General features: G+C 47.0%; 1 protein-coding gene and 1 non-coding gene across 2 annotated transcripts in view; both read left to right on the top strand.

The window, feature by feature from the left end:
- Positions 1–8,071: 8,071 nt before the first annotated feature.
- Positions 8,072–8,143, top strand: trnad-guc (transfer RNA aspartic acid (anticodon GUC)). Its single transcript has one exon. It is a non-coding gene; the product is annotated as a tRNA-Asp (tRNA).
- Positions 8,144–16,747: 8,604 nt separating this feature from the next.
- LOC139274593 (DNA (cytosine-5)-methyltransferase 3-like) overlaps positions 16,748–26,488 on the top strand; it is a gene marked incomplete at its 5' end in the record, with an annotated part of 131,400 nt that continues 121,659 nt past the window's right edge. Inside the window, one exon of the mRNA XM_070891273.1 lies at positions 16,748–16,841. Coding sequence (XP_070747374.1) covers positions 16,748–16,841 — 94 coding nt within the window. The remainder of the gene's footprint in view (positions 16,842–26,488) is intronic.

Raw genomic sequence — 26,488 nt, 5'->3', positions numbered from 1 at the left:
TTGACAGTAGGCTCCCAGGTATGTGAAATGGTTCATGTTGTCCAAAGCCTCGTCATGGATTTTGATAACCGGGGAGCAGTGCTGTGTGACGGGGACAATTTGGTAGATGATATGTCCTTACTATACAGTATAAATGCACATGAAGCCCATACTTGAGAGAAGGTCACTCTGTTACCTTTATTACCAAGCCCTCAAGAGACTCTAGATGGGTGGAGCTACCCCTTTTATACCGGAAAGTCCAGGTTAGGAGTGTCTCGCACAAGTTCACCCCCTTGTGGTCAGTGTTCTCACAGTGTACAACTTAGGTCAGCTTATACATGGGTTACAATGATAGTTGAATACATGACATCACCTCCCCCCCAAAGTCTTATTGGGATCACAGGTTAAGTCTCTCTGATGGTTTACGCTCCCTTGTAGAGCGCCTGAGTTGGGGCTCCGGTTGTTGGGTACTGGCCTGAGTGCCTGCTGTTTGTGATGCCTCAGACCTGTCCGGACTGCCCACAGTGACTGGGCTCTGCTCTGCTTGGTTCCGGTGTTTGGTCACCTGTGGTGGAGTACACTCTACATCGTGTTCTTCCTCTGCTTCTTCTATGGGGTTGCTAAACCTCCTTTTAGTTTGATCCACGTGTTTGCAGCAGATTTGTCCATTGGTAAGTTTAACTACCAGAATCCTATTCCCCTCTTTGGCAATCACAGTGCCTGCAAGCCATTTGAGCCCTGCAGCGTAATTAAGAACAAAAACAGGGTCATTGATATTAATACATCGCGCCCTCGTATTCCTGTCATGGTGGTCACATTGTGACTGACGCCTGCTCTCAACAATTTCTTTCATAGTAGGGTGTATAAGGGATAACCTGGTTTTGAGCGTCCTTTTCATTAGCAGCTCTGCGGGTGGAACCCCTGTGAGCGAGTGTGGTCGGGATCTATTGGCCAACAGGAGGCATGATAAGCGGCTTTGTAGGGAACCCCCTTGGACTCGTCGCTGCCCGAGTCAGTTTTACAGAGGGAATTCCCCCATTTTGTCCTTCACAAGGACAACTAAATCCATTCTGATCTTGTACAGTCTTTCTATTTCCATTTCCACACAAGAGCCTTCAGTAGTTGTTGCTACCATAACTTTAGCCGTGGTCTCGGTAGGTAACATGTTTTTTCCCACCCTGGCACAGCAACATTTAACCAAGACAAATAATAGATATAGGGCGAAGACTATCAGCAGGATATGATCAAACCCTGTACCACAGATCTCCCTAGGGATCTCAAACATCCCGATGCCCAACCCCACAAGGTGATACTGCCCTGGCCAACTGCGTGTTTATACTCTATTACCTTTTTCCTAATGTATTCAGCTAGACTGCCGATTTCTTCTGATTTATCCGGGATAAACGTACAGCATTCCCCACCTATTAATGCGCATGTCCCTCCTTCCTTGACTAGGAGATAATCTAAGGCCATACGATTTTGGAGAGCCACTGTTTGAATAGTTACCATTTCATCATTTACCCCTTCAAAGGCGTTGGAAGTCACGTTGGCTACTGATTCGACTAAGTTAGCCAGTTCCCGTAACTGCCATTCGGTTAATGCTATTCCATAGGGTGGCACCATTACCTTGAATATTCCATTTAGCCATGTCAAATCCCGTTTAAATCTATGACTTCCATAGGCATCCCTTAGAGTCTTTATTGATCTGATAAAGGGTACCACATATCCTAAGTAACAGGACCCTGTCCAGTTGGCTGGTAACCATGGGTAGGCTTTATGGCCACAAATAAAGTAGATGCAATTATAGGACGTCAGCTCCTGGTCCTTTCGCGCCATCCCTACTCGAGTGGTCTCACCTTCCCACCCTTCACCTGGGGCTTTGTTATGGACCATTGTCCAGCCAATGGTTGCTGTCTTTCTCCCATCAGTGGGATTAGTTGTGGCTTGCCATTTAGCCATTTGGGAACACTTGCTGCGTCCCATTTCTGGTCCTTTAGTCTCATTACTCACTAGGCATATTATACCTTCAGGATTTCCTATTCTGGGAGTAATGCTTAGGAAGGGAGGCTGATGGTTATTATTATAATTGGGCTGGTACCATCCCTGGAAGGCTGTAAGTTTATACCCTGCTGACCTCCATTCTGTTTGCTCCTTCGTTTCTGACACCTTGGTTAGGTTTGTCCTATTTTGCACTATCAACCATTCTACCATTTCTGATTCATTAAAGGGGACAGATCTCAGGGGAATACCCCCTTCGGAGTGGACAGGTACATGGGAACATATCCAACAACTCGACAAGTTTCTTTCTTGAGCATACTTATGACTCAGTGCCATAAATATGTTTGCTTGCAGTTCCCTTCGGTGGCGTGTCTGTACCTCTGGTATAATCAATAATGCAAAGTAAAACCCTGTCAAGCTCAGCACCATCAGTCCCCATAGTCCATACAGTTCCTTATTCAGTCTTCCTTTTTCTGTTCCTCTGGTTCCTTCTTCCCTTCCTCCTGGTCGGGTGCCCTTTTGCAATGGGACGCATGGATCCATGTTGGTCTTTCCTTTACCTTGATTGCAGTATTAGTCGCCAGCAAGACCTGGTATGGTCCTTCAAATCTTGGCTGTAGACTGCTTTTTCTTTTAAAGATTTTGATGTAAACAAATTCCCCGGGCTCCAGGTTATGACACTTCCCTTCCGCTGGCTTGACTTGAGCTTCCTTTACCTGTGAATGAAAGCTGGAAATACATTTGGTTAGTGCAATACAATAATTCAACATATATTCCTCCATTTTGTGGATGACCATTGTTTTGCAGTAAATGGTGCTGTAAAAGGTAGTCATTAGGGACGTCCCATAACTATCTCATGCGGTGACAGGCCTGTTGTTCTGTTGGTTGCAGATCGCATTACCATCAAAGCTAAGGGCAGCAGTTCTGTCCGTTTTAGTCCAGTGTCATTCAATAATTTTGCCAGCTTATTTTTAAGCATTCCATTATATCTTTCAACAAGTCCAGCTGATTGTGGATGATAACTGCAATGAAAACGTTGATTAATCTGTAAAGCTTTACACATTTCTCTAATAACAGTTCCCGTGAAATGTGACCCGTTATCACTAGATAGCTTAGCAGGGATTCCGAAGCGCGGTACGATTTCTTTTAACAAACATTTAGCAACAGTAGTGGCATCGGCCTTTTTACATGGAAAGGCTTCAATCCATCTAGAGAACACATCTACAATAACTAATACATATTTGAATCCCATACCCATAGGTAATTCAATAAAATCCATTTGTAAATGTACAAAAGGCCCGACTGGATTTGGGTGGGAGGCAGATTCTACTTTTTCCGTCTTACCCGGATTCATTGTCTGACAGGTAACACAATTTTCACAGATTTGTTTTGTAATTGCCGAAATACCTGGTGCATACCAAGTTGCCAAAATATAATCTAACATCTCCCTTTGCCCGCATGTGTGAATGTATGAACACATCGGGCAATCCATGGAAGTAAGGATCTAGGGGCCACCACGCAGCCGTCATGGTGAACCCATATTCCTTCTGAAATTTTATAACATTGATCCTTCGTCCAGGTCACCACCTCCTCCGTACTGGCCTGTGTCTGAAAGGCCAGCATGTCATTAATAGTGGGTGGCGGGTCTGAACAATTATTTTTCCTCAGTGGGAACAATGACACCTGCATCCCCCCTTTTGACAGAGCTGCTGACTTAGCTGCATTATCAACTCTGGCGTTCCCAAGTGCCACCTCATTCGACTGGCCTGTATGTGCTTGGCATTTGACAATGGCAAGTTTCAAGGGGCATTGAATGGCTCGCAGAAGATTTTCCACTTGTTCTGCATTTTTGATAGTGGTTCCTGAAGAAGTCAGGTACCCGCGAATCTTCCAAATTTGACCATAGTCATGTGATACCCCAAAAGCATACCTGGAGTCAGTGTAGATAGTAACTGTTTGTCCTTCAGCCAGAATACAGGCTCGAGTTAACGCAAACAATTCAGCTTGTTGGGCTGAAAAGGAGTCTGGAAGAGAGGCTGTTTTGACAACATTAAACTGCGTGACAATTGCATAAGCCGCTCTAGGTTGGCCCCGATCATTTCGTAAGGCTGATCCGTCAACATAGTACACTAGATCAGGGTTACAAATTGGTACATCTGTTAAATTGATACATGGTTTAGTCACTAATTGGGTTACCATTTCACATGAATGGGGTTCGCTGTCTTCTTCCATGGGGAGTAGAGTGGCTGGATTTAAGGTAGTACATCCTTTTAATAAGGTTCGGATTTTGTATCAGTTCAACTTCATATTTAGTGGTTCTTGCGGAGGTTAGATGTTGGGTGGCACATTTAGTAAGTAAAATCTCGATAGAGTGTGGGATGTATAGAATGGTCTGATGATTTAGAGTTATTGTCTGAGCATGTTGTAAAGCATAATAAGCTGCTGCCAATGAAGGAAGACATTCTGGTAGTCCGCGTGCCATTGGGTCTAGTTAGGTATTGAAATACGCTACCGGTCGCTGCCTGTCCTCATGTAACTGAGTCAAAACAGATTGTGCAAAACCCGACTTGTGATGAACAAATAAGTTGAATGGCTTAGTGTAATCTGGTAATCCCAAGGCTGGTGCTGTAGTGAGGGACTGTTTAAGATTCTGGAAAGCATTCTGGGAGACTTCATTCCAAATCCTTCTTTAACATTGTGAGAATATAGTAGATTCATTCACAGCTCGTAGGTCTTGGACAAACCTCCATTTGTCACTATTGGACTTCTGAACCGGAAGAATTGGTGTGTTGCACGGACTTCTCATTTATGCTTCTCGTGATTCACAGATCACAGAATGTAAAGTATTTGTTTTATAATTTTATTAAAAGGCTTCCAAACCCAAGATTTTTCCAGTATATCCAAAATGTTGATCAAGGAGATCACCTGAAATATCTCAAAATCCCAATTCAAATATTGTACTGCCACTCTTTATCTAAAAAACAAATCCTCTTACTGAGCTAGAAGCTTTCGCGTCAAGATTTTACACTAAGGAGAATGGGAGCGTACTCCCCCAGCCTGAAGCCTCGAGAGACCCACAAAAGCTTATTTTTTTAAAAGGCATTACAACTTCCCAAGGCATTACAACTTCCCTTCCCCGTTCTTTATCTTACTCCTAGACTAAATTTATGTCTTTCATACAATGTAATCAATGATTGCGTGTCTTCTTTCGACAAGTAAGTGAGCGTGTCAAATAAATTCTCTTGTTTTTTAAACCACCGGGACCATGTCTCAACAAACCTACCCTTTGTGCATTTCCTAGCTCCGTAACTTCTCATCCGAATAAATCCACACCTGCGTTTCTAACTTAAAATGTTTTAAACTTCCCACATACAGGACAACACAATGAAGGGTTAAAAAAAAAACTTCACACTACTTGAAATAGTGGGTGGAGCACCACCTTTCCAAACAGGTTTCCAGACACGAGAGAAAAAAAACACAGAAGCACTCTCATTCAAAGACAGACATTCACAAAAGTCGTTCTTCATTCAATAAAGCTTTTTTTCTGTTGGCCAGCTTTATTTTTTTTTGAATCCATGAGTCACTATCAGGTTCTCTTTTTTTTTACATATTGATTTACTTCCTCTGTTAATTTTATATGGGCTTGAAGAATCGGAACCCAGGCCTTTTCGGTTGCTTTCCTTTTTTTTTTACCTCTTCTACCTGGATCTGTTTATAAGACACTCCTCTAGACATGTTGTTCTCTCTAAATTAAATGAACCATCCGGTGGAAATGGCCTGTTTTCACCCTTCGTCCACTTTACCCATTTTTTTTGGTGGTCAATTGAAGACTGACCACAATTTTGGAGCATAAAATAGGCTGGTGTGCCTTTTGTGGTGTTTTAACTTGCTCCGGCACCCATTCTGGATGATTAAGATTTTCCACAGTTTCTGATCTCACAATCCTTTTGGCCAACCGAGTTCTCTACGCCCACTTCTCCTGGCTGTTATGTGGCCTGAAAAGGCTCTTAATTCGGGCTCAGACTGGGTGTGTGAGAGATGTTGGCACGAACCAACCATAGTTGATCAATCAGTTACTGTTTCTTCTCTTAATCAATCCTTGTTTTTCCAAATCACAATTTTTCCCTAGTGACTCTTCTCGTTTCTCTAATTGCAATGTCACGCCAAAGTATTGCACACAACAGTATAACAAGGACAACTAGGACAAACAACATTCACGCGAGTATACAAATCATAACATTAAACTCTAGCCTGCTGCACCTGCAAACGAACTTTTTGGGATTCATGCACAAGGACCCCCAGGTCCCTCTGCACCACAGCATGTTGTAATTTCTCCCCATTCAAATAATATTCCCTTTTGCTGTTTTTTTTTCCAAAGTGGATGACCTCACATTTTCCGACATTGTATTCCATCTGCCAAACCTTAGCCCATTCGCTTAACCTATCTAAATCTCTTTGCAACCTCTCTGTGTCCTCTACACAACCCGCTTTCCCACTAAGCCAAGGAAGTGGCATACAAATTGGCCAGAAATAGCAGCGAACCTGGGGACTGGGAGAAATTTAGAACTCAGCAGAGGAGGACAAAGGGTTTGATTAGGGCAGGGAAAATGGAGTATGAGAAGAAGCTTGCAGGGAACATTAAGACGGATTGCAAAAGTTTCTATAGATATGTAAAGAGAAAAAGGTTAGTAAAGACAAACATAGGTCCCCTGCAGTCAGAATCAGGGGAAGTCATAACGGGGAACAAAGAAATGGCGGATCAATTGAACAAGTACTTTGGTTCGGTATTCACGAAGGAGGAGACAAACAACCTTCCGGTTATAAAAGGGGTCGGGGGGTCTAGTAAGGAGGAGGAACTGAGGGAAATCCTTATTAGCCGGGAAATTGTGTTGGGGAAATTGATGGGACTGAAGGCCGATAAATCCCCAGGGCCTGATGGACTGCATCCCAGAGTACTTAAGGAGGTGGCCTTGGAAATAGTGGATGCGTTGACAGTCATTTTCCAACATTCCATTGACTCTGGATCAGTTCCTATGGAGTGGAGGGTAGCCAATGTAACCCCACTTTTTAAAAAAGGAGGGAGAGAGAAAACAGGGAATTATAGACCGGTCAGCCTGACATCGGTAGTGGGTAAAATGATGGAATCAATTATTAAGGATGTCATAGCAGTGCATTTGGAAAGAGGTGACATGATAGGTCCAAGTCAGTATGGATTTGTGAAAGGGAAATCATGCTTGACAAATCTTCTGGAATTTTTTGAGGATGTTTCCAGTAGAGTGGACAAGGGAGAACCAGTTGATGTGGTATATTTGGACTTTCAGAAGGCGTTCGACAAGGTCCCACACAAGAGATTGATGTGCAAACTTAGAGCACATGGGATTGGGGGTAGTGTACTGACATGGATTGAGAACTGGTTGTCAGACAGGAAGCAAAGAGTAGGAGTAAATGGGTACTTTTCAGAATGGCAGGCAGTGACTAGTGGGGTACCGCAAGGTTCTGTGCTGGGGCCCCAGCTGTTTACACTGTACATTAATGATTTAGATGAGGGGATTAAATGTAGTATCTCCAAATTTGCGGATGACACTAAGTTGGGTGGCAGTGTGAGCTGCGAGGAGGATGCTGTGAGGCTGCAGAGCGACTTGGATAGGTTAGGTGAGTGGACAAATGCATGGCAGGTGAAGTATAATGTGGATAAATGTGAGGTTATCCACTTTGGTGGTAAAAACAGAGAGACAGACTATTATCTGAATGGTGACAGATTAGGAAAAGGGGAGGTGCAAAGAGACCTGGGTGTCATGGTACATCAGTCATTGAAGGTTGGCATGCAGGTGCAGCAGGCGGTTAAGAAAGCAAATGGCATGTTGGCCTTCATAGCAAGGGGATTTGAGTACAGGGGCAGGGAGGTGTTGCTACAGTTGTACAGGGCATTGGTGAGGCCACACCTGGAGTATTGTGTACAGTTTTGGTCTCCTAACCTGAGGAAGGACATTCTTGCTATTGAGGGAGTGCAGCGAAGGTTCACCAGACTGATTCCCGGGATGGCGGGACTGACCTATCAAGAAAGACTGGATCAACTGGGCTTGTACACGGCAGTTCCTCGTTAGTATAGTGGTGAGTATCCCCGCCTGTCACGCGGGAGACCGGGGTTCAATTCCCCGACGGGGAGGCAGTTGTTTCAAAATGTAGAATTTTTTGGGGTACTGAAGTTGAATGTTCAGCCATGAACTCATTGAATGGCGGTGCAGGCTAGAAGGGCCGAATGGCCTACTCCTGCACCTATTTTCTATGTTTCTATGTTTCTATGTATTCACTGGAGTTCAGAAGAATGAGAGGGGACTTCATAGAAACATGTAAAATTCTGACGGGGTTAGACAGGTTAGATGCAGGAAGAATGTTCCCAATGTTGGGGAAGTCCAGAACCAGAGGTCACAGTCTAAGGATAAGGGGTAAGCCATTTAGGACCGAGATGCGGAGGAACTTCTTCACCCAGAGAGTGGTGAACCTGTGGAATTCTCTACCACAGAAAGTTGTTGAGGCCAATTCACTAAATATATTCAAAAAGGAGTTAGATGAGGTCCTTACTACTAGGGGGATCAACGGCTATGGCGAGAAAGCAGGAATGGGGTACTGAAGTTGAATGTTGAGCCATGAACTCATTGAATGGCGGTGCAGGCTAGAAGGGCCGAATGGCCTACTCCTGCACCTATTTTCTATGTTTCTATGTTTCTATGTAATCCTTATGTCATCTGCAAATTTTGTTACACTACACTCTGTCCCCTCTTCCAAGTCATCTATGTATATTGTAAACAGTTGTGGTCCCAGCACCGATCCCTGTGGCACACCACTGACCACCGATTTCCAACCTGAAAAGGACCCAATTATCCCGACTCTCTGCTTTCTGTTAGCCAGCCAATTCCTTATCCATGCTAATACATTTCCTCTGACTCTGCGTACCTTTATCTTCTGCAGTAACCTTTTGTGTGGCACCTTATCGAATGCCTTTTGGAAATCTAAATACAACACATCCATCGGTACACCTCTATCCACCATGCTCGTTATATCCTCAAAGAATTCCAGTAAGTTAGTTAAACATGATTTCCCCTTCATGAATCCATGTTGCGTCTGCTTGAATGCACTATTCCTATCTAGATGTCCCGCTATTTCTTCCTTAATGATAGCTTCAAGCATTTTCCCCACTACAGATGTTGAACTAACCGGCCTATAGTTACCTGCCTTTTGTCTGCCCCCTTTTTTAAATAGAGGAGTTACATTAGCTGCTTTCCAATCCAATGGTACCTCCCCAGAGTCCAGAGAATTTTGGTAGATTATAACGAATGCATCTTCCATAACTTCCGCCATTTCTTTTAATACCCTGGGATGCATGACATCAGGACCAGGGGACTTGTCTACCTTGAGTCCCATTAGCCTGTCCAGCACTACCTCCCCAGTGATAGTGATTGTCTCGAAGTCCTCCCTTCCCACATTCCCGTGATCAGCAATTTTTGGCATGGTTTTTGTGTCTTCCACTGTGAAGACCGAAGCAAAATAATTTTTTAAGGTCTCAGCCATTTCCACATTTCCCATTATTAATTCCCCCTTCTGATCTTCTGTTAGCGCGAATGTTTTCCTGCAAGGATCACTCGACACTCTGGGTCGGTTCCAATGCCAAAACGGCTTTTATTACGCTGGCGGGGAGAGAGCCTTTGGTCCAACTCCAGGCACTCCACTCCACCGAACAAAGAAATTCATCGATATTTATATGTTTTACAATAGTTCATTACAGTTACTCAGCCCACTTCGGCTGGACACAATCCAATCATAATGATTATAGATTACATATAGGTTTAAATGGGCCAATAGAATTAACCCTGGTACATCAGGGAGCTGCATGATCAGTTTGTGACAGTTGGAGGCTGATTCCTATCCGTGTGATGCTCTCCAGGTCCCCCTTAACTTCGTTGCTCATGGATTCTGCCAGTGCCTAGCTCCTTATCTCTATGGTTGCTTGGCACCCTATATGGGGGTCACTGACTTGAGGACATTCCGTACTAGGTACCGCAGTGTTCTGTATACTATCTTGTCTCAAGCTGTTGATTCAAGACATTCCTGAGATCAGGCTCTGCAGAGTCAGTGTTCAGTCAGCAGCTTTAGTTAACTTGGCTAACCGAGCCCCCATCAAGCTTTGTTAAGCCCCCTGGCAGCCATTTTATATTTGGCTAACATTTGAAACATACATACATACATATATATTTATATATCCAGCAGGTGCCTTTGCCTTCCTACAACATCTTCTAAGGGACCAACATTTACTTGAGTCACTCTTTTCCGTTTTATATATCGGTAAAAGCTTTTACTATCTGTTTTTATGTTTGCGCAAGTTTACTTTCGTAATCTATCTTTCCTTTCTTTATTGCTTTCTTAGTCATTCTTGGCTGTCGTTTAAAATTTTCCCAATCTTCTAGTTTCCCACTAACTTTGGCCACCTTATACGCATTGGTTTTTAATTTGATACTCTCCTTTATTTCCTTGGTTATCCACGGCTGTTTATCCCTTCTCTTACCGCCCTTCTTTTTCACTGGAATATATTTTTGTTGAGCACTATGAAAGAGCGCCTTAAAAGTCCTCCACTGTTCCTCAATTGTGCCACCGTTTAGTCTGTGTTTCCAGTCTACTTTAGCCAACTCTGCCCTCATCCCACTGTAGTCCCCTTTGTTTAAGCATAGTACGCTCGTTTGAGACACTACTTCCTCACCCTCAATCTGTATTACAAATTCAACCATACTGTGATCACTCATTCCGAGAGGATCTTTTACTGGGAGATCGTTTATTATTCCTGTCTCATTACACAGGACCAGATCGAAGATCGCTTGCTCCCTTGTAGGTTCTGTAACATACTGTTCTAAGAAACAATCCCGTATGCATTCTATGAATTCCTCCTCAAGGCTACCCGTGCAATTTGATTTGACCAATCGATATGTAGGTTAAAATCCCCCATGATTACTGCCATTCCTTTTTCACATGCCTCCATTATTCCCTTGATGATTGTCCGCCCCACCGTGAAGTTATTATTTGGGGGCCTATAAACTACGCCCACCAGTGACTTTTTCCCCTTACTATCTCTAATCTCCACCCACAATGATTCAACATTTTGTTCATTAGAGCCAATATCGTCTCTCACAACTGCCCTGATATCATCCTTTATTAACAGAGCTACCCCACCTCCTTTCCCTTCTTGTCTATCTTTCCGAATTGTCAGATACCCCTGTATGTTTAATTCCCAGTCTTGGCCACCCTGCAACCACGTTTCTGTAATGGCCACTAAATCATACCCATTTGTAATGATTTGTGCCGTCAACTCATTTACTTTGTTTCGAATGCTGCATATGTTTAGGTAAAGTGTTTCAATACTAGTTTTTAAACCATGATTTTTAGTTTTGACCCCTCCTGCAGCCCTTTTATATTCATAGATATTGTCCCTTCCTATCACCTTGTGGTTTACACTTACCCCAGTGCTACTCTGCTCTGTTGCCTCCTGCCTTTTGCATTCTTTCTTGGGGTTCTGTTCATCTGAACTCTCACCCACTCTAAGTAGCTCAGAGACCCCTCCTGGGTTCCCATCCCCCTGCCAAGCTAGTTTAAAGCCCTCCCAACCGTACTATCAAAACCACCCGCGAGAACATTGGTCCCGTCTCTGTTGAGGTGTAACCTGTCCGACTTGTACAGGTCCCACCTACCCCAGAAGCGGTCCCAATTGTTCAGGAAACAAAAGCCCTCCTTCCTACACCAACGGGAATGTGAAGAGCACCAGTTCCAACTGTCACAGGACGGGAGAGTGGAGAGCACCAGTTCCAATTGTCGCAGGATGGGAGAGTGGAGAGCACCAGTTCCAATTGTCGCAGGACGGGAGAGTGGAGAGCACCAGTTCCAACTGTCACATGACGAGAGAGTGGAGAGCACCAGTTCCAATTGTCGCAGGACGGGAGAGTGGAGAGCACCAGTTCCAATTGTCGCAGGACGGGAGAGTGGAGAGCACCAGTTCTAATTGTCACAGGACGAGAGAATGGACAGCACCAGTTCAAACTGTCACAGGACAGGAGAGTGGAGTTTGCGGGGCTCTAGCAGCAGTCGGTTGCTCCAATGCTGTTTTCCCATGTTGTTAGCAGCCTGCCAGTGAATCTGTTTAAGGTGTTCAAACAGATTCCTGACAAAGCTATCCCGGTTCCCTTCCCTAAGCTGACCTTCCGTGAGTACCGAGGCTAAAACATGGGTGGGGATTTGCATGGCTCTGCCGGTCATGAGCTCGTACGGGGAGTACCCCATGCTCTTTGACTGGCTGGCCTGGATCCCCATGAGGACCAGTGGTAGGACCTCTACCCACCGGAAAAGAGTGACTAAAGTAAATGTTGTTCCCTTAGAAGATGAGAAGGGGGATTTAATAATGGGAAATGTGGAAATGGCTGAGACCTTAAATAATTATTTTGCTTCGGTCTTCACAGTGGAAGATAGTAACCCTCCTTTGGCTTCATGGTGCACCATCCCATTGCCCTGTTTTCCTGGGATAACCATGACCTCACTCTCCTGTCCCGTACAGACTGACCCCCAAAGACAGTGGTTTCTTAAATCCACTAGGATCCTGTGCCTAGTATGAAGTCAGCCCCCAGGATCCCTCTCCCTTCCTGTTCCCACTTCATCAGGACACAAGTCCACTTAATGTGGAGTGTACCTAAATGAATGAAGAGTGGAACGGAGAATGAGCCAGTCTCTTCAGTGCCTGTGAAACCCACCAAGCTGTAGGAGACCCCGCTAGACAGAGGTGAGACGATGGGGTTCGCTGCGTAGGCCAGCAGGTAAGTCCCTTTCACCTTATCCACTTCCATCTGAACGGTCGGTCTCCCCCACGCATCATACTCGAGGGAGCACAGGTGGCCAGGCTGCGCCTGTCCGAGTCACGGTTTTGGTTGGGAGGGGGCAGATGGGATTTCAGGATCGGTGGCGGTGGCTACCCTCCCAGGGCCATCTAACATGGTTCGGAGTGCGATTAGGAAGGTATCGAACGAGTGGGGAGGGACTGGCTTATCGGTCGCGGGTCCTTTTCACCGGGGCTGGAGAACTCTTTCCTGCGCTACTCTTCCAAGGATTTCCACAATCCTTTCTCCAGTGCCCACTTTTTCCACACCCGAAGCAGGTATGTTTTGTATCGGAGGGGTTGCCCCCGTCGTGGAGCCATTCCCTCTTATTCTGGCTAGGTCGGATTTCATGGACCCTTCCCTTTTGTGGGTGCTCTTCCATCCCTCCGCCGTTCCAGTAAGCCAGCGTCAGTTGCTTAAACACTCCCTGTTCGGTGGTTTGGGGATCTCTTGGGTCGAACCAGGCCTCAGCCTTGGTTCTTATTCGGGGTAAACTGTTAGCCACTCGGCTTCGGAGCCAGTAGGCTAACTCGTCCAGGCTTAAGTGATTTCGGTCGAGGTCCCCACCACAGGCGCTCTGGTACACAGGCCACAGTCGCTCTGCGAACGCCTGTGGCGTTTCTCCTGTGAGCTGCACCGTTTTCTCTACTCTGGTGAAGGGACTCCCGTCATTGCAGCCCATGGCTTCTAAAATGTTTTTCTGGATGGCGGCAAATGTTCTCCGTTCCTTTTGCTCTCGGTAGGAGACAGGAGGAGCATCTTTGCCATTTCTGCATCATCGCACCCATTAATAACCCCTGCCTGTTCCACCTCCATAAAGTAGGCCGAGGGGTCTCCCTTTGGAGTTAGTTTTCCCAGGTGGCTTATCATAGCCCTAAGCTGTTGGGGAGTGTGGGGAACCACAAACTGACTTTCCAGGGGCCCTTGACCCCCTGGTGGGCGGGCCAAACTTCTGTTGCCGGACCGCGCACATTGGCCCTGGTCCTGGCTCTCCTTGTCCTGGCTTGCCTACCCCTCCTCCCTGCTGCCAGACCGAGCTGAAACTCAGCGTCACAGGGGATGGTGTTTCGCTATCCCTGTCTGCCTCACAGCTCGTTTGCCCCTCCTGCTGCTGCACCAGTGTAGTCACCGGTGCCACAGCGGGTGGTCGAACAGTTTCCTCCTTCTCTTCCAGGTTTACCTGGGGTGTACCTGGGCTTATTAGGCATACCGTGCCTTTTGCGTTGGACAGAGCAAGGTTTAAACTTTTGATTTGTTGCTGGCAGAGACCGTGGTCTCCCGATTCAAGCCCATTAGTGTTAGCTACTTTATACACTGCCTGCACATCTTTTAATTTTCCTGGAGCTCTTTTACTTCGAGAGTGAGGCGAGTGATTTCCTCCCGCAGTAACTTTTCATTATTTATGGCCTCGGTAACCTGACATTGAAAATAGTACTGACTGTTTTTAAACCTTTCCATTAGCTGGGTCTTTTCCTGTTTTAGCTTACGGAGTTCTGCCTATAACCTCTCTTCTGTCATACCCTTTCTTGGTGGTACTCTGCGCATTCCCATAGTTCTGCTTGTCGTGACTCAGTGGTTTTGTCTATGAGTTGGACCTGTCACTGTAGACAGACCAACCAAATTGCCTTCTCTACTGCTTCTTTGTGATCCTTGCTTGCTGTCCACTGGGCTGCAGCGTCCGCTGGATGCTCAGCATGCACTAGACCAAGCACCCATTCCTTAGTGACATTGCTTCTTATACACATAGGAGGAAATCCTCTCTTCCATCTTGGTTCTTTCCCCCAAACTAGCACTCTCCGCATCACACCCCTTGTACCAGAGTCCTGCCGTGGTCGCCATTTTGTAAGGGATAGCTCCGGGGATCAGGTTCACCTCTGACCAACCTCAGCGGTTCGAATCACTTCCACTCCCTTAGGTTCTAGACTCTGGGTTTATTTGGGGGTTGTGATAAAGTGCAAAGGACAACTGATTTGATGCAAAAGAACTTTGATTTTATTACAGGCAAGAAAGTACAATGTCAAACTTATAATCATTCTAATAAAGAACAATACATTACACATTCAAAGGGTGTTACAGTAAGAATTACACTTCCCACCTCCCAATATCTAATCGTAGCTAGGTTAGACTCCAGGGCAGGCAGGGACTATGCTTACCAATCCTTACTGGTCAGTTAGCGGTAGTTTGCGATTTCAGGGTTTGTTGAATTCTGTAGGTTCTGCTTGCCATACCCCGACTGTCGGAGAAGTCTTCTTACTGCGCAATCTTCAGTTGGGTTGAGTCCGCTGATGCGGTAAGGCGCGTTTTGGATCTATGGGGTAAGTACCCGGTTTCCTTCGTTAGAAATAGGTTCAAAGTCTCTTTAGGTAATGTTTTCACCTGTTGGTTGTCAGGACTTAGATTGTAGAGTGGAAACTTTCGATTCTTCGGTTTCTTTCTGTTGGAGTTTCATTTTAAAATTGGTCGATCGTAGTGATCTTTCGGTGGTACCACGTTGGCTGTGGTTGGTTGCTGCTGTGATGGTGATGTTCTTCCTTCCTTTGGACTTCAGGACTTCGAGGCTGGAGAATTTAGTTTACAACTGTCGTGTAGGTTTTTCTCCCTTATTGATGGCCTTGTCGCAGTATGGCCCCTGGTGTACTATGGCACAGGCGTAGTATGGCATACTCCCTGTTAAAAAAGAGGGCCAGTTATACCATTTGATTTATCCTAATCTTTGTGCCAAATCAGTCCAGAATTCTTTGTTTAATATTGGCAGGCTTGACATTTCTTTGCAATATTTTGGCGGACTCGTTAAAAGTTAACATGTCTTGGGTGGGTTGCTCTTATGAATCTGTTTCCTGATGGAAAATATTAGCCTGGTACTTGCAATGTCCTTTTGTGCTTGGTTTTTGCATACAGGCTGTAGTGGACCCCTTTGTTCTTATTCATGTTGAAGAAGGTTTTTCTCGGTTTAGTTTGATGGCTGGCCATCACTGAGTTATTGTTGTAATGTTAATGCCTCTTTTGGAGAAGGGTTTTCAAATATCCATTTCTCCAGACAATTTACCTTAGTCCCAACATCCAGACAGTTCCAATAACCAAACTGGCTCCTTTTAGTTCCTTAGGCCCGCCCACAGACTTGAATTTGTCTGGTAATAGTCCAAAATTCGATTAAAGTTCGTAGTTTCTTCCATAAGCACTTTAGGATTTCAAATTTTCTGGTAGATAGTCCCAAATTAAATTTCCTTTCCAATGAGTCTAAACACTGGGGAGGTACCCGTGAAATTTGACCTTTCACAGCAGAACCTCTTTCTTTGTCCTACCTGTGCAACAGCCAAACACATTGAACGGAAGCCACAACACTCTGGTAGGCATATGTGCCACAACAGCAGAGAAACCCTGTCTGAACCCTTCCTATTTTTCTCTTTGCGATCGAAGCACTCCCATAATAGGAGGGAGCAGCTGCAGACAGACAGGGATCCACCTCAACTAATCCCCTTGACGGATGTTGAGCAATGGGGCTCGGCCCTCATCAGAGTCCCAGCTCGGGTAGGTGCCAGGGGTAATGCTGAGCCCCCTTCGGGTAGTGAGAGTATGTAAATGAATAGCTCAACTCAAGACACTGCATTGAGAAATATTATGAAGTTGCGGTGGCCCTTCAAATGAACATATGCAATGCCACCTTCCTCATATCACCTGCTTCCGCCCCCGCTGTTAACCACTCCTCTGTTGTTTTCTACTTCCAGATGACCAGAAGCGCAGCGTCCCTCGCAGGAGGTCTCCACATCACGCCATGGTGGAGACAATGAGGGAGGGGAGGCGACTGCTCCGGCAGAGCATCACAGCCCACCAGTAGGCCCATCGGAACTAAGTTCATCTGGTGACATGCTGATTTCCCGGGGTTTGAGGAGTCGGAGGCTCCTGGTCCCGATCGTGTAGAGCAACACAGTGCCAGAGGGGAATTTTGTAGGCCAGAGGGTGAGTCGGCAAAGTTGGACTGCTCAACAACAGGCAGACATGGAACTGGACCTGGTGGAAATGTCTAAGGAAACCATAGTTATGCAGCATGAGCTTATTGTTGCATTGGGACGGATCCTAGCGAGCATCGACAAGCTCACTGAGACTGTTGTGGGGGCAGCGTCACAGGATGTCAGTGTGATTCTGGAGTCCAGCGAGGCCATCACTGCTCACACACAGAGGCTGGTGGTCTCAAACAGCGACAGTGGAGATCCATAATGTGTGGCGCGTGCCATTGATCACACCGCAGACTTGGGCGCATCGCAAGCACAAGCTTTGCTTCAGCTTGGGCAAGTGATGCATTCCATGTCTGCTTCCATACTGTCTGCATTCCTCACGGTCCAATGGGGAAATAACAGTGCTGAAGCAGGCCAGCAAGTTGTTGAGCCACATCGTGCTCCGGTTGCTAAGGCAACCGGAGCCAGTGGCTCCTCAGGAAGACAGCATTCTGGCTCCCACCACTCACTCAACAACCATGCACCATATACAGTTGAGTTGACACCTCAGCCAACTGTGACTGGTCATGCCGATGATGAGGCGCACTAGTCGGCAGCCAGGCCTTTCAAGCCAAGAGCTGGTCCATAGCATCCCCAGACGCCATCTGCATTGTCTGGCCCCCCAACACAGCAGCCCTCTAGCAGCCTTGCTGTATGCACTGAGAACTCATTGAGGAGGAGCAGCAGGCATGGGAGGGGGTTGAAGGGAAGGGGGAGTGGGAGGGGCAAGTCATGTAAAGACATATTAAGGCCTGGCACCAATTCAGTGCCAGGAATGTCTGTACCATTGTCCACATTGTATCTAGTTGTGTGATAACAATGCACTCCTCTCCTCTGGTGTTGCTGGATAAAGAATTTTGTGGTCATTGACATTTTGTTCACAGCAGGAACCAGTTTTGTGGTAATTTACATTGGCTTTAAATATTGTATCGTTTGTTTTTTTTGGGAGGGGGGAAACATTGTTAATTTTGCATTTCTATAAAATTGCTTGCTTCACCTTTGTCATTGGTGTCTTGTGCCTCATTGCAGAATTAAGTGTAGATTAGCCAGCATGGTGGCATAAAATAGCGAATCAACGCTGCAACCCCACCTTTCCTGTTCAAGTAAACCGGTCAATGATGAGCTGCTGATGCAAGGCTCTTGCTGCGGCCACATCTCCAGCTGCCTCCGCTGTGGTTGTGGTGGATGTGCAATGAGTTCCTCGCCGGGCTCCTCTTACTTGTCCTCCTCCTCCTGAGGTGGTCCTGCAATCCCTACTGGCAATGCCTGTCTCCACCTGATGGCTAAGGTGTGTAGCATGCAGCACACGCCAATGAATTCGGAGATCTGTTGTGGGGAGTATTGATGGCTACCTCCAGAGCGGTCCTGGCATCGGAAGCGCTGCTTCAACATGCCAATTATCTGTTTAATGATGCTGCGGGTGGCTGCATGGCTGTCATTATAGCGCTGCTCGGCTTCTGTGGTGGAGTTCCGGACCCTCTGGGGAGTCATGAGCCAGGTGGCCAGGCCGTAACCTTTGTCCCCGATCAGCCAACCCTGGCCTTGTCTTTGTCGCTGAAACATTCGTGACACACTGCTCTCATGCAAGATGAAAGCATCATGTGCGCACCCTGGATAGCGGGCATTCACTGTGAGAATGTGCTGCGTGTAGGAAGTGGTATTCCTTTTGGTCTCTGAAGACCTCTGCATTATGTGATGGTGCTCACAAGGTGATGGGTGCAGTCAATGGCACATTGAACCTTGGGAAAGCCTGCAAATCGTCCAAACCCTAGAGCCATTCTGGCTGTCCGTGCTCATTGGAAACTTTATGAAGTAAATTCTGTGTGCGCACAATGCCCTTGTAACCTGGTGAATGCAGCAATGTGCAGCATGCTGAGAGATGCTCCATATGTTCCCTGCTTCTGCATGAAAGGAGCCATAGATGGCCATCACCACAGTAACTTTCACCTCGACAGGCAGCGTAGTCCTGTTGGTGCTGATAGTCTGTAGTTATGCCTGTAGGAGCTGGCATATCTCTGTCAGCACTTCTTTTCATAAATGCAGCCTTCTAATGCACTGCACATCAGAGATGTGGAGGTATGAGCGATGTTCCCTGTAAAAACATGGGGGGTGGGGGGGTAAGGCCTCCTTCCCATATGTCTGTGACCTCTTCGATTCCATGGCCCAACATGGCCAAGAACCTTTCTTCCAGCTTGAAGCCACCTGCCAATGGCAACAAGCATGATTTACTGGTAAACTAATATTGCCTCCATTGAAATCCCTCACTAACCTTGTAAGCAAAATGTCATGGCCCATAAAAGCGCACTTTTCAACTCTAGCCTCACGCAGCATTTTGTGCCATGTACAGTGGCTCAAACACCCCCACTCGGGCGTAATTACGGACCATTACCTGGTCCCGCACCTCCCATTCATGTGTGCGCTGAGGCTCTAGCAGCAGCCGATTCTGTTGGTGCTGCCTCCCCAGGCTGCTGGCTGCCTGCATGTGAACTTGTTTTAAATACTGTACAGCTGCTGTACAAACTTATCCTGGTCTACCTCCCGGTGCTGTGTCTCGGTGAGGACCGGCGCCAACACATGGGTTGGAATGTGCATGGTCCTCCTGGTCATCAGCTCATAAGGGGAGTACCCTGTGCTCCTGGAGGGGCTGGCCCAGAACCCCATGAGAAGCAGAGGCAGAACCTCATCCCAGGTTTTTGGGAAATGGCCCACCTCCTTCCTCAACCGTTCCTTCAGGTTCCGGTTCATGCGCTCCACTATCCCCGATGACTAGGGGTTGTGAGCCACATGCCATTTCCCCTCTATCCCCAGGGGTTTCAGGGTGGTTTGCATCACTTGACGCGTAAAGTGGCTTCCCTGGTCAGACTCCACTACCTGGGGCAGCCCCTACTTGGAGAATACCTCCTTTACCAGGATCCGAGCAGTGGCCAGGGCTGTGGCCAACCGGAAAGGGAAGGCTTCAACCCACTTTGAGAAGATGTAAATGCCATCCCTAGCTCCCCTTTTGGCTAACTCATCGGCCTTTTGGTTCCCTTCCCCTCTCGGCTCTGTTTTGGAGTGAGCTTTCACCTTGTAAATCCCTCGTGTGTCAGTAGCCTCTAAAATCTTGTGCAGCAGCCACGCTATGGCCAGGAGTCTCCCATCGACGGACTTAAAACCTCGCCTTGCCCAGATTGCCAAATATTCCATGCAGGAATTGCACGTGAACAGCGAAATTGAGCAAATGGTGTATGGAGTAGGGAACTCGTCGGGATGGGTCACCACATAGGCCACTGCTGCCAGTTCGGCGTGCTGAGCACTCATGGTGTTGGGGAACTTTATGGCCTTCTCAACCTTAGCGGTTGGGTCATATATCCCACACCCGATGAGATGGTCCCCATCGGACACGGTGCTGGACCCATCCACATGGATGTCCCGGCCCGTCGGGTGTACCCCGGCCCTGAGTTCCTCCTCCACATCCCCTACCCCTTCCACCGTGCACGTATGGGCTGTTCCTGGGTAGATCATATTAGCTGCTAACTTGGGTTTGGTCAACCCCTGCCCTCTCAGATTTGTCTTTGAGAGTAGCAGGATCCAGCAAGCAATGTGGGCACTGCTCAATGTCCCATCCTTAATCCTGCATTCCAGCAGCATCTGATGGGTTAGGAGTGTCAGCGGGGATGAACCCGTAAAAGAGCTGGGAGCGTTTTACGGCCCAATGCGTGGCTAGCAAATGCCTCTCGCAGTTGGAATATTCCCATTCGACATCGGTGAGAAGCCTGGAGGAGTCATCATCATCATCATAGGAAATCCCTTGAAGCGAGGAGGACTTGCTTCCACGTCAAAAAGGAATGTGTTCACAGGTGTTTCAATGAAGGACCTAATATTTCAGATCCCGAACTACATCTTGGAGGGTGGAAGATGCCTGTGCTTGGATTTTTTTAATGTGTGGTTGCTGTTGCACACCAGCCACAACACGGGCTTGACGGAGCGAGGTCTTGGTCCAGTGGCCAGGATTACTGAAGATGACAGGAGACCAGCTCTGCTGCACAGACCGAGCGCGCACACATATAGCAGTGTGGGATGGCTCATGCTGCCCCTGGACCCTCGCCTCTTCTGGGGCCCAGACTCACACCTCTCCTGCGACCCGGTCACTTCCTTCTACAAACTCTTGCCGCTCCTTCGCCTCTCCTACTGTGCCTGCCCACACTGCAATCAGTGACCTGGCTTTGCAGCTATCCTCTCTTGCAATGGTATGCCATCGCACGCTGCTCCCTTTGATGGCCCCGGCCTGCTGATGGTCTTGCAGGCCGGGACCGCACCGATTTCCAGGCCGGGCCGCCGCACCTGCTCCCTCTGATGCAGCCTTTCAATCACAGTAAGTCCTCTTCAATTCACTAACGTGGAGGAGTAGACCACGTGTCTCAGCCTGGCGTGTCGCTCCTGGAGCAATACCATGCTCAAGCTGTCCCCGCTGGCCTCTACTGTTGATACTGGATTCTTTTCCCTTCAATCTGTTTCAGCAAATTCACTGACACACAAACACTTTTAGTCTTAGAAACATAAGACCTTTATTAGAGATTATCCGGCCGGGACCTGTTAGGATAAAGGGAACACTCTCAATTTGAGCCTGTCCACCCCTCTCCTGACAAGTTCCGTAACAGTACAAAAGCTCAACACTTATACATTGTTACAGCAGAACACATTTGAGTGACACTCAGTTTGTACAATCATTGGTCGACTTCCCTCATAGCATACCCAATTGCAGGCTAACAACTCTTTGACATAGGGCGGGCCCTATGGATGTGTTTACAGTTTCGGTCTACAAGCATTTCCCTATTTTACGGCTGTTTATAGCAGCCCCTCGTCTGACTCATGTCTGACTTTTGCTTTTTCGCGTAACTCGTGTTTGACCACAACTCTGAGTAACCCCTTTTTGTGCTGACATTGTAGTTATCACAGCTTGACATCTTTGGTCAGCCATTTACCCATGATTCTTTCTAAAAGCCATTCTACACAAACTATTCTTCATAAACTATTCTCCTATTGCCTCTTCTCCTTCGATACACGTTCGCTGCCTTGCTATATACATTCTCATTCCCCCCTTTTATCATTCTATGATAACCCTGGTGATTATTCCAGGAGTATCGCATTCAGCCGTTCGCATTCTTGTTTCTCATACTCCTCTTGATTCTCGAGTAAACTTTTAGTCTGTTGAACCAAATTCCGGGAGGTCGTGACTGTAAGAGTTTGCTCCAATTTCGCCATCATCACCTTACAACAGACATTAAAGCAGCTAATAATCAGACAACAAGTAACTATTATCACAACGAGAATGACTGCTCCATGCATTAAATAAGATCCCCAGGATCCTCCAAATAACCAATCCAACCAACCATCTCCTTTCTTTGGGCACTGCCTAAACTCATCCAGCTGCTTTTTCATGACATCAGTGGCTTGGGTGATATTGTATGATTCATCCGTGACATGTGTTATACATTTGTCCCCTAAAATTGTGCACACTCCTCCTTGTTGGGCCAGCTGATAATCCACGGCATAGCGGGTTTGCTGCGTATACAATCTTAGTTCAGACAGCTCTCGGTTAATGGCATCCAGTCCCTTAGACGTGCTATTTCCCAAAATGATCAATCCGCAAATAAGGTAGTTCCTATTTTTGGCACTAATTACCCCTGCTGATCCCCCTACAGATAGGGCCCCGAGGAACCCGTAGCCGAGTGATGATCCTAGCGTGATAGGATCCTCCCAATCGGCACAGAATTCCTTGCTGATGGCCCGTGTTACTATCCTTCTCCGGGTATGCCCCCTTTTGGGGCATGGGACAGTGAGAGGTCCTATAGTTCCTACTGCAAAGGGACCGGGAGGGTCGGTGTTGCTGTCTGGAAGGTGCCGTTGAGGAGGAACACGAATCCTTCCTTAGCTCTATAACACTTTACGTTGATGTTGCTAACACTCGTGAACTGCTTATACCACCAATTGCTAGGTTCCCTTGAATTTGAGCCCGATCCTACCAATTGGTAAGCATCAAACGGGTATGCCCATGTTTCTGAGCTGACATGAGTTCCGTTACACTGACCGCAGATAACTTGCCTTCCTGCGGTCACATTCAGGCATCTTTGCTCGTTACAGGTACAGGTAAACTGGCCCCTACACACTTGACAGTGCTGACGGGCACACTGCATCTGCACACAGGTGGCATTCCCGGGGACCAGGGCATATACACAACCCCACCCTTGTCCTGAGAAGCAAAGTGGGTAGCTTGCAATGTCTGAGCATACCGCTCCGTTCTTTCCTTGGGATCCTCTGCACTCAGGATTCATGGAGTCTATTAATTCCACACATCTTCCCGGTATACCCTTTCTATATTCGCCCGTTTGTCCCTCACAGGGTGCGTCCGAGGTATCCGCCGTATATAAGTCGTGGGGGGTCCACCCAGGGGTAGCCACGAACAGGGCCTCTACTGATTGGGCTAGTGGGTAACACACAGTTCGATTGCCATGCAATCGGGTATGGGTCTGATAAAATAAGTTCTCCTGTAGCCCTTCCAGTTCAGCTAGGATAGCACAAGTTAGCACAATTATACCTGCTAGCTTACACATGTTTAGATAATTTTAGACGATACTATACATTAGTTAACAATAAGATAAGGATAGCTCAGAAAACAGCTAAGTCTGCTTGTTCCTTTCTCCTGCCGTGTTCTTGGCATTTTTCTTTCTTCCTGCCCCAAGGATGTGGTTTATTCAGCTATGGAGGAGAGGAAGTCTGAAACAGAAACAAGGGTTAGGACGACGACCAGTGAGATAGGCTCATTATGAAGTAATAAGTTTACAGTGGTGCAGGTGAACCCAGGCACTTTTCCCTTCAACCTTAACTGCGGTGGGGATAGTGAGTAACACCTGAAAGGGCCCCTCCCATCGTGGCTCTAGTCCCTTTCGAATCCATTTCTTAATCAGGACATACTTCCCTGGTGCCACGAGGGACGATTCGGGTAACACTGGGAGGTCAAGGTGAGCCTCTCGAACCTGGTTGTGAGCTAGTCGCAGAGCCTGAGTCAGGGAAAGAACATGGGTGGTCATCAGTCGAGCTGGGATACCATATCTAGGAACAATTTCCCTCATTAACACCTTAACAACAGTTTGAGCCTTATTGTCCAGGGTAGGATAGGCTTCGATCCATTTACTAAACACATCTACTATTACTAACACATATTTGTAACACCGAACCCTTTGCAACTCAATGTAATCCAACTGTAAGGTCTCAAAGGGGCCTTCTGGTAGGGGTGTCTTACCCTGATCACAGGGGACTCCCTTCCTGGATTATGCTGTTGGCAAACAAGGCAACGACTACTGATGTTCTGGGCTAGCATCTGGAGTCTAGGGTGCCACCAAGTGGCCAAAAGCGTATCACTTGTTGTCCTTGCTCCACAATGAGTAGCAAAATGCATACATTCAATAACCCATAGAGCCAACTCGTCAGACATGCAAGTCTGTTCCGCGGGAGTGGTCCAGAGTTTAGAAACATTGTCATAAGTACATCCATAATCTTTCCACAACAGTTTATCTTTTTCAGGAGCGTCCTCCTGTGCTTTAATGACATCTTGGATGGTTGGCATTGGTTTTTCCGAGGCTAACTTATCCTTGGCAGGATTTTTAGTTTGACTCATCATTCTAGGCACCACCATTTGTTGTCCACAAGAGGCCTTTTTGCCTCTCTGTCAGCACAGCGGTTTCCTATGTCAACCGGAGAGTTTCCGGTAGTGTGGGCAGTGCACTTGACAATAGCAATACGTTTAGGGAGCATGAGGGCTTGCAACAAATTGGATACTAGTTGCCTATGAGATATAGAAACATAGAAACATAGAAAATAGGTGCAGGAGTAGGCCATTCGGCCCTTCTAGCCTGCACCGCCATTCAATGAGTTCATGGCTGAACATTCAACTTCAGTACCCCATTCCTGCTTTCTCGCCATACCCCTTGATCCCCCTAGCAGTAAGGACCTCATCTAACTCCTTTTTGAATATATTTAGTGAATTGGCCTCAACAACTTTCTGTGGTAGAGAATTCCACAGGTTCACCACTCTCTGGGTGAAGAAGTTCCTCCGCATCTCGGTCCTAAATGGCTTACCCCTTATCCTTAGACTGTGACCCCTGGTTCTGGACTTCCCCAACATTGGGAACATTCTTCCTGCATCTAACCTGTCTAACCCCGTCAGAATTTTATATGTTTCTATGAGGTCCCCTCTCATTCTTCTGAACTCCAGTGAATACAAGCCCAGTTGATCCAGTCTTTCTTGATAGGTCAGTCCCGCCATCCCGGGAATCAGTCTGGTGAACCTTCGCTGCACTCCCTCAATAGCAAGAATCTCGTTTCCCTGTGAGGTCAGGAATCCCCTATTTTTCCATAACTGTCCGAAATCATGGGCTACCCCTAAGGCATACCTAGAGTCGGTATAGATATTGACTTTGAGGTCTTTGGCCAAGATACAGGCTCGGGTGAGGGCGAATAGTTCAGCTTGTTGGGCAGAACAGGCGGTTTCAAAGGCGGCCGATTGCAAGACTTGATCCTTCTGGTTTACTATGGCGTATCCTGAGATTCGTTTACCTTCTGGATTAATAGAAGAGCTCCCGTCCACATACATATTACAGTCTGGGTCTTCCATTGGTACGTCAACTAAATCTTCCCTGACCGATGAGGCCTCCTGAATTCAAGATAAACAATCATGACTGGGTTCTTCCTCATCTTGGGGTGGCTCAGTAAGAAAACAGGCCGGATTAATGGTAGTACAGTGCCGAAAGGTCATCTTAGGATTATTCAGTAGGTAGATCTCATATCTGCTTTGCCTGGCCATTGTAAGGTGTTAAGTCTGCAGTTGGCCCAGGAGGGCAGCTACGGAGTGAGAGGTGTACACAACAATATCCTGCTGGAGGGTAATGTTGGCAGCGGATTGAAGGCTATTGTAGATGGCGGTTAATATTTGAGTACATACAGGGTGCCCCAAGGCAACGGGGTCTATTTTGGAAGAGTAGTAGGCAACAGGCCTATGCTTATCCCCGTGTTTCTGAGTTAAGACAGCGGTAGCACAGTCTTTCAAGATTGTACAATACAGTTGAAAGGGCCGGTCATAGAGGGGCCGGCCCAAAGCCGGAGCTTGCAGCAGAGCTGTTTTTAGTTCCTTAAAGGCTTGGATGTCTGCAGTTTTTACTTCAAAGCTGCCTTCCTTATTTGTATACGGGGTGAGGTGCTTAGTCATCAGGGCAACATTAGGGATCCAGGATCTACAGTAATTGATCATCCCCAACCACTGTCACATCTGTTTAGCCGTGCTAGGGACTGGAAACTGGCAAATTGGTTCGTCATCTGGGGAGGTTCTCTGTACAATCAAGCTACGTAATCGGGGGACGGTTGGCCAAAGGGGTTGTTCTGGGAGAAGTTAGTGTAAGATCCCCGTGCTCTCCCCCCTTGCCCCCCTCCTCTTCCTCCTCTTCCTCTTTCGTGCCGACGGGAGGGACACTCTCTACTCCAATGTCCTTCTTGCCCACATTTAAAGCATCCATCTCGTCTTTCCCAGCCCCGACCTCTTCCCATACCAGGCCGGGGACAGTAGGGCGGTCCGTAATT

The sequence above is a fragment of the Pristiophorus japonicus genome, chromosome 10, assembly GCF_044704955.1.
Source record: "Pristiophorus japonicus isolate sPriJap1 chromosome 10, sPriJap1.hap1, whole genome shotgun sequence".
In the NCBI taxonomy this organism is placed as follows: Eukaryota; Metazoa; Chordata; class Chondrichthyes; family Pristiophoridae; genus Pristiophorus; species Pristiophorus japonicus.
Note: the sequence above shows the minus strand (reverse complement) of the source record. Positions and strands in the feature narration are given on the sequence as shown.